General features: G+C 47.3%; 1 protein-coding gene across 1 annotated transcript; it reads left to right on the forward strand.

Moving 5' to 3' along the window:
- The first annotated feature begins 583 nt into the window (after window positions 1-583).
- On the forward strand, window positions 584-6,726 carry insl3 (insulin-like 3 (Leydig cell)). The gene is made up of 2 exons (XM_080213120.1): window positions 584-794; window positions 6,437-6,726. Exons 1-2 carry the CDS (start codon window positions 584-586, stop codon window positions 6,724-6,726), a joined length of 501 nt encoding a protein of 166 aa, XP_080069246.1.
- Window positions 6,727-8,273: the final 1,547 nt, after the last annotated feature.

Raw genomic sequence — 8,273 nt, forward strand, 5'->3', positions numbered from 1 at the left:
AGCTGCCCCAGTTTCCTCCCACGGTCCAACAATGTGTGGGTTAGGTTGGTTGGCAATGCTAAATTGCCCCTTAGTGCCAGGGAGATTAGCAGGGTAAGTACATGAGGTTACGGAGATAGGGCCTGGATGGGATTGTTGTCGGTGCAGACTCGATGGGTTGAATGGCCTCTCCTGCACTGTAGCGGTTCTAAGATTAATGAATGGAAGAAAAGTCACCTTGGCTGGCTTGTTAAAAAAAAACTTAAAATTCTCCAAGAAGAGCAGAAACATCCAAGGATGCTTCCGAGAAAGCTCGCCCCATTCCCTCCGATACTCTACGCACGTGTTAGCATCACCAAGGCCGTGGAGGTTAGCCAATGATCCACTTCATCTCCTGGGCTAAGGGCCAATTGAGCTCCAGCGCTGATAACGGGTGATTATAAAAGGCCAGGCGACATTGCGGGAGCAGGAGATCCGAACAGTTACCACCTGCAGCGTCACAGCTTCGAAAACCAGGTGCTGCTCCGTCCCCCCTGCTCGGCCGTGACGCCCCGCTCCTCACCTCGTCTCTGCGTCCCTCTCCTCACCCTCAGACAGAAGAAGAATGAAGACCCTCTCCTGCTTGCCTGCCGGGGGGCTGGTGCTGGTGGCTGTCGCCCTCGCCACGCTCCTCCGCGGGGTCAGCCCCCAGCCCTCCGAATCGGTCATCAAGCTGTGCGGCCGTGACTTTGTCAGGGCGGTCTTCGTCTCGTGTGGGGGCTCCCGGTGGAAGCGATATTCCCCCGAAGAAAATGACCAGAGGGGCAGCTTGTACCGTAAGTAGCAGGGGTTAGGGCTTGTGGGGGGAGAGGGGGGGAGGTGGCGTTTGGAGTGAGTAGGGGGGAATGGGGAGGTCAGAGTTCTCTTGAGAGATCGAGCAGCAATCAGGAACATCTATTTAACTGCTCACTCACAGTGGTTAGCCCTGCTGCCTTGCAGATCCAGGGACCCCGGGTTCGAAACTGGCCTCGGGTCACCGTCTGTGTGGAGTCTGCACATTCTCCCCGTGTCTGCGTGGGTTTCCTCTGGGTGCTCCGGTTTCCAAAGATGTGCAGGTTAGGTTGATTGGCTATTGCTAATTTGATCCTTAGTGTCAGGGGGATTAGCAGCGTAAATATGTGGGGTTACAGGAATAGGGCCTGGGTGGGATTGTGGTCAGTGTAGACCCGATGGGCTGAATGGCCTCCTTCAGGGGCAGGCGGGAGGGGGGACACAAACGTAATGCCTCTCACAATTACTGCGCACTGGTGGCTACACCTGGAGTGCTGCGTACAGTTTTGGTGATCTTACTTAAAAGGGGCAACATACACCCATTGGGTGAAGGTTGACTGGCTTGATTCCTGGAATAAAGGGGGTTGTCCTGGGAGGAAAGGTTGAGCAGGTTGTCCCTACAACCATAAAGCGACTCAGTGGGTAGTACTGCTGCCTCACAGCGCCAGGGACCTGGGTTCGATTCTGGCCTCGGGTGACTGTGCAAATGAGCACTTGAGACATTATAACATTCAAGGATATGGGGCAAGAGCAGGAAAATGGGATTAGCGCGCTTTTATTGGTAGCTATTGTCAGTGCAGACTTGATGGGCCAAAGGGCCTTTTCTGCTATGTGCGAGCCCATGAGCAGAATTTTCCCATCCCACCCACCTTGGGAATTGTAGTGGGCTGGATATGGACCATGCAGAGGTCCACAGACCTTGGGGCGAGTGTGGCTGGAAAAGCCATTATTTATTTATTCATTAGTGTCACAAGTAGGCTTACATTAACGCTGCAATGAAGTCACTGCAAAAATCTGCTAGTCACCACGCTCCAGCGCCTGTTCGGGTACACTGAGGGAGAATTTAGCATGGCCAATGCACCAAACCCGGACTGTGGGAGGGAACCGGAGCACCCGGAGGAAATCCACGCAGACATAGGGAAGAACGTACAGACTCTGCACATACAATGACCCAAGCCGGGAACCGAACCCGGAACCCTGGCGCTGTGAGGCTGCAGCGCTAACCACTGTGCCACAGTGCAGTCACAGAGATGGCATTTTAACTTGTGTGTGAAGGGAAACAAATCAGGGTCTATCGCAATGAGAGTGTTGCTAATAAATCCCACAGGGAATCAGGATAAACAGCTTTATCCAGGGATTGTTGGGAATGTGGAACTCAGTCTCACTGAGAGTGGATGAGAGTGAATTGGATCAATGTGAGGTATTGCACTTTGGAAAGACAAACCAAAGTAGAACATACAGGCTAAATGGTAGGACTCTGAAGAGTGCAGTTGAACAGAGGGATCTGGGAATAGAGGTACAGAATTCCCTAAAAGTGACGTCACATGTGGATAGGGTTGTAAAGAGTGCTTTTGGTACATTGGCCTTTATAAATCGGAGTATCGAATATAAAAGTTGGAGTGTTATGGTAAGGTTGTATAAGGCATTAGTGAGGCTGAATTTAGAGTATTGTGTACAGTTTTGGTCACCTAGTTACAGGAAGAATGTAAATAAGGTTGGAAGAGTGCACAGAAGGTTCACAAGGATGTTGCCGGGACTTGAGAAGCTAAGTTACAGAGAGAGATTGAATAGGTTAGGACTTTATTCCCTGGAGCGTAGAAGAATGAGGGGAGATTTGGTAGAGATGTGTAAGATTTTGATGGGTATAGATAGAGTGAATGCAAGCAGGCTTTTTCCACTGAGGCTAGGGGAGAAAAAAACTAGAGGGCATGGGTTAAGGGTGAAAGGAGAAAAGTTTAAAGGGAATATTAGGGGGGACTTCACGCAGAGAGTGGTGGGAGTGTGGAATGAGCTGCCAGATAAAGTGGCAAATGCGGGGTCACTTTTAACATTTAAGAAAAACTTGGACAGGTACATGGATGAGAGGGGTGTGGAGGGGTATGGTCCAAGTGCAGGTCAGTGGCACAAGGCAAAAAATGGTTCAGCACAGACAAGAAGGGCCAAAAGGTCTGTTTCTGAGCTGTAATTTTCTATGCTTCTATGTATCAAAAGGGAAGAAAGCAAATTACTGCGGACGCTGAAATCCGAACCCAAAAGAGAAAAAGCTGAAAAATCTCAGCAGGTCTGGCAGCATCAGTAAGGGGAGAAAAGAGCTTTGACAAAGGGTCATCTGGACTCAAGACATCAGCTCTTTTCTCTCCTTACAGATGCTGCTAGACCTGCTGAGATTTTCCAGCATTTTCTCTTCTGGCATCAAAGGGGAAGATGAAACCCACATGGGGGTAAAAGTAACAGGGATGTACGGGCATAGACAAACTCAGGGGGAGCTGGCTAGTATGGAGCAACATGAACCAGTCGGGCAGAATGGCCTGATTCCACAAATACTCTCAGGGTGAAATCTGATGAAGGGGCAAATGTAACTGACTCCTGCCCAGGCAACTGATTGAGACTGGAAAACTGGGGGGGATTGTGGTTAAGAACACAAAACAATCCCCTCGTCAGTTCAGCAAATTCTGCTAAAGTGTTTAAAAAGTATGAAAATGCGACTTTGTACTAGCCCAGATCTGGGAGGAAAAAAAAACCTGTCGGATATCCAGTTCTGAGCAAGTGTGAACAATGTGTCCCAGCGAAACAGCAGCTGCTTGCAAAACCTGAGAACTGACAGATAATTGTATCAGCTCCAGATGAATGAATGGAATCTCAGACCTGTTTTGTTACATTACAGGCACGATTATTTCCATCGCGCATCGGAGTTGCGAATCAAACAGGGGCAACTAAACAACCAACTTGTTTTTCCTGTAATGATTCGTCTCCTGTAATGTTTAATCCAATGCCCCAGCCAATCAATTCAGAGGGTATGATGGAGGTGTTCAGTTAATAAGGACAATGAAGGAGGTGCTCGAGGCAGATTTTTTTACACAGAGAGTCATGGGTGCCTGGAACTTGTGGCCAGGGGAAGTAGTGGAAACAGACACGGTAGTGACTTTTAAGGAGTGTCCCGACAAATACATGAATAGGATGAGAATAGAGGGATATGGTCCCCGGAAGGGTAGAAGGTTTTAGTTAAGTCGGGCAACATGGTCAGTGCAGACTCGGAGGGCTGAAGGGTCTGTTCCTGTGCTGTAATCTCCTTTGTTCTTTGAATGTTTGTATCCAGTATTGTAACAGCAGAAACTTTATACAGCGAGCATCGAAAGATAGCTTCAGAATTTAACACTTCTGAAATCAAGCACATTTTACAATGAAACAATTAGTATCCGAAAACTCTTTTTTTTTGCGCACCGAAGTGTCAAGTTCATCAAGTTTTACAATGATGCTGTTTAGGAACCCAAATCCTTTCCAGTTATGGTCAGCACAGGATTAGATACAGAGGGGAGGCGGTGATATTATTGCTAGGTGGTATTACTGGTATTATCGCTGGACCATTAATCCCGCAAGTCAGCTAATGATCTGAGGCCCCGGGTTTGAAACCGGACGCAGCAGACAGTAAAATTTGAATTCAATAAAAAATATCTGGAATTAAGAATCTATTGATGACACTGTCCCCATCAAACATTCCCAGGACAGGTACAGCACGGGGTTAGATACAGAGTAAAGCTCCCTCTACACTGTCCTCATCAAACATTTCCAGGACAGGCACGACATGGGGTTAGATACAGAGTAAAGCTCCCTCTACACTGTCCCCATCAAACATTCCCAGGACAGGTACAGCACGGGGTTAGATACAGAGTAAAGCTCCCTCTACACTGTCCCCATCAAACATTCCCAGGACAGGTACAGCACGGGGTTAGATACAGAGTAAAGCTCCCTCTACACTGTCCCCATCAAACATTCCCAGGACAGGTACAGCACGGGGTTAGATACAGAGTAAAGCTCCCTCTACACTGTCCTCATCAAACATTTCCAGGACAGGTACAGCACAGGGTTAGATACAGAGTAAAGCTCCCTCTACACTGTCCTCATCAAACATTTCCAGGACAGGTACAGCACAGGGTTAGATACAGAGTAAAATTCCCATTGCTTTTAAAATTCTCAGCCTCGCTTTCAAATCCCCCATAGTCTCACCCCTCCCTATTTCTGCAATCTCCTCCAACCCCACATCTCTCTGAGATCTCTGTGCTCCTCATGTTTGGGCCTGTTACAGATCCCTGATTTTAATCACTGTACTATTGGTGGCTGTATCTCCCATAGTCTGGGCCCCAAGGTCTGGAATTCCCTCCCTACACATCTCCATCTTGTTTTCCCCCTTTAAGACACCCCTTAAAATCTACATCTTGGACCAAGTTTATGGTCATTTGTCCTAACATTTCCTTACGTCCTTTACGTCCTTTGTGTTTTATAATTGCTCTGTGAAGTGCCTTGGGAAGTGGCTATCTAAATGAAGGTTGTTGGTAGTTCTGACCACTCAAGTGTTAGTGCAAAAGTGAGACTAAATGAGTTGGAATTATATTCACTAGAAGAGTGAGAGGGGATCTTGTGGAAACTTATAAAATTCTAACACGATAAGACAGGATCGATTCAGAAAGAATGTTCCTGATGGTGAGGGAGTCCAGAACTGGGGGTCATGGCTTAGAACTGAGGTGAGGAGAAATTTCTTCACCCAGAGGGTGGTGAATGTGTGGAATTCACTCTCACAGAAAGTAGTTGAGGCCAAAATGTTGCCTGATTTCAAGAAGAAATCAGATATAGCTCTTGGTGTTAAAAGGATCAAGGAATCAAGTTGTTTAAGAGTAACTTAGACAGGCACATGAGTGGGTTGGAGATGGGTGGATATAGGAGATTGTTTAAATAATCATTGGGGTGTCCCTGGTAAAGTAAATGGATATGGTACAATAATAATGTTTTTTTTTCTCTTTTTCATTCACAGGTTTTATGTCGGTCTGCCTTGTTGTCCAACGAGGGGCATACAAGCGATGGGTCGTACTTGGGCTGCTCTTGGTTGTTCGAGATTGGCCTAGTGCTTCATGTCGTTAGTGTGTGCCTAAACTGGACCAGATAGTGGGCAAGACGACAGCTCAGTAACTATCACTGATTGCTGTGCAGACACATGGATTTGGGCTGGTGTCTGTGGGAGTTTGCACATTCTCCCCGTGCTTGCGTGGGTTTTTTCCGGGTGCTCCGGTTTCCTCCCACACCCCAAAGATGTGCTGTTAGGCTGATTGGCAGTAATAAATTGTCCCTAAATTAGTTTCCCTCAATGTGGATGGCCATAAAACATTAGATAAGGGTCATGGGTGGAGGGGGGACTGGTGGTGTTAAGGTGGCGGCGCGGGCTCGTTGGGCCGAAGGGCCTGTTTCCCGGGCTGCTTTTGTTCTTTTTTCTTTATATGGGGGCGAAGACGGGATCAGGATATTGAATTCAATGATCAGGATGAATCGAAGGGCCAAATGGCCTACTCCTGCTTCTAGTTTCTGTGTTTCTCTGTCAAAATCTTCTTTTTACACCTACCCCAGTGTGTAACATGTTTGCTTTGTGTTCACGTCACAGGTGCTCTGCTAGACTCGCTGAGCTCACCAACTCAGGAGCCCAAGGCAGGAGAGGTGGAAGACACAGAACCAGAAGCTCCGGTTGGGGAGAACGGGACACTGCTTCCTCAGCTGGAAAGTCATGGAGCTTCCGCGGGGTCAAGTGAGGATCGGGATGAAGAGAGCAGGTTATCTTCGACTGTGCACAGCCTCTCGGAAGAGATATCCTCACGATCTAAGCGTAGCGCCGGACTGGGGAAGACCTGCTGCAAACAAGGCTGCACCAGGAGTGATATCATCAGACTTTGCTGATTGGTTGGTCTTCTGAGGCTAGATTAGTTTTGTAGCCCCATCACTGGGATTCCTTTGCTGGTTTGTCTCATTATGATCAAAAGGTTTCATTTATTTCAATTTGTCACGCCCCTGGTTTATCCTTGTACAACCCTTGCTTTCCGCCATGTTTCTCCTTCCAGTCAGAGGCTGGCATTCTCTGGAATTTAAGATATTGCCGTCAATGCCACTCTGATCAGTTGGCATTGAATTCAGGCTTGCCATTGACATGAGGCAAGCCAGGGTTACAGGTGCCATGGGCAAACACCACTCCTAGTGAAACCAGCAGCTTAAACTCACCAATCTCAACACAAATCCATCTCCAACAATTAATGGAACTTACAACAGAGAAACAGGACATTGAGCCCCAGTGACCTTTTTTTTTAATTCATTCGTGAGACATGGGCATCGCTGGCTGGCCAGCATTTTGTGCCCATCCCAGACACCCAAGAACTGAATGCCTTGCTTTGCCATATCAGAGGGCAGTTGAGAGTCCATAAGACCATAACACCATAAGATATAGGAGCAGAATTAGGCCACTCGGCCCATCGAGTCTGCTCCGCCATTCAATCATGGCTAATAATTTTCTCATCCCCATTCTCCTGCCTTTTCTCCATAACCCCTGACCCTCTTATCAATCAAGAGCCTATCTATCTCTGTCTTAAAGACATTCAATGGCCCGGCCTCCACAGCCTTCTGCGGCAAAGAGTTCCACAGATTCACCACTCTCAGGCTGAAGAAGTTCCTCCTCAAAGGATCGTCCCTTTAGCCTGAGGTTCTGCCCTCTGATTCTAGCTTTTCATACTAGTGGAAACATCCTGTCCATGTCCATTCTATCCAGCCTCGCAGTATTCTTTAAGTTGCAATGAGATTCCTCTTCGTTCTTCTAAACTCCAATGAATTCTGTCCTATATTGCTGTGGCTCTGGAATCACATGTAGGCCAGACCAGGTATGGATGGCAGATTTCCTTCCCCATTGGACATTAGTGAAGTGTCGTACTAGCTTCTGTGCTCCAGACATGCCACCCTCACCCCTCCAGTAGTGGCAATGTCGCAGGACTGATAACCCAGACCCCCCTCAAGTCTGGTGTTCTGGGATAATGGGTTCAAATCTCACAATGGCAGTTGGTGGAATTTAAGTTCAATCAATAAATACTTAAATAAACAATCCAATTAATTTTAGGTCGAATATAATATAAGTTCAAATATAATATAAGGTCGAATATAATATAAGTTGGTCTCAGTAACAGAAACCATCATTGATTGTTGGAAAGAAACTCCATCTGGTTCACTAATGTCCTTTGGAGAAGGGAATCTGCTGTTCTTACCTGGTCTGGCCTACATGTGACTCCTGAGCCACAGCAATGTGGTTAACTGTTATCTTCCCCTGTCAAATGGCCCAGCGAGACACTTGGTTGAAGGGCAATTAGGGATGGGCAACAAATATCTGCCAAGTTAGTGATAACCACATCCCATCAAAGAATAAAGAAAAACGGGTGGGATTGTCCCTTAGTTTCAAGGGGATTACA

This window comes from Carcharhinus amblyrhynchos, chromosome 26, assembly GCF_965287045.1.
Source record: "Carcharhinus amblyrhynchos chromosome 26, sCarAmb.v2.hapA, whole genome shotgun sequence".
Lineage (NCBI taxonomy): Eukaryota > Metazoa > Chordata > Chondrichthyes > Carcharhiniformes > Carcharhinidae > Carcharhinus > Carcharhinus amblyrhynchos.

What these genes read in the sequence shown, in the direction of transcription:
- insl3 (XM_080213120.1), top strand. Translation starts at nt 584, where the DNA reads ATGAAGACCCTCTCCTGCTTGCCTGCCGGGGGGCTGGTGCTGGTGGCT. An exon ending in CCAGAGGGGCAGCTTGTACC is followed by an intron (nt 795 to 6,436) that starts GTAAGTAGCAGG and finishes TTCACGTCACAG; the next exon opens with GTGCTCTGCTAGACTCGCTG.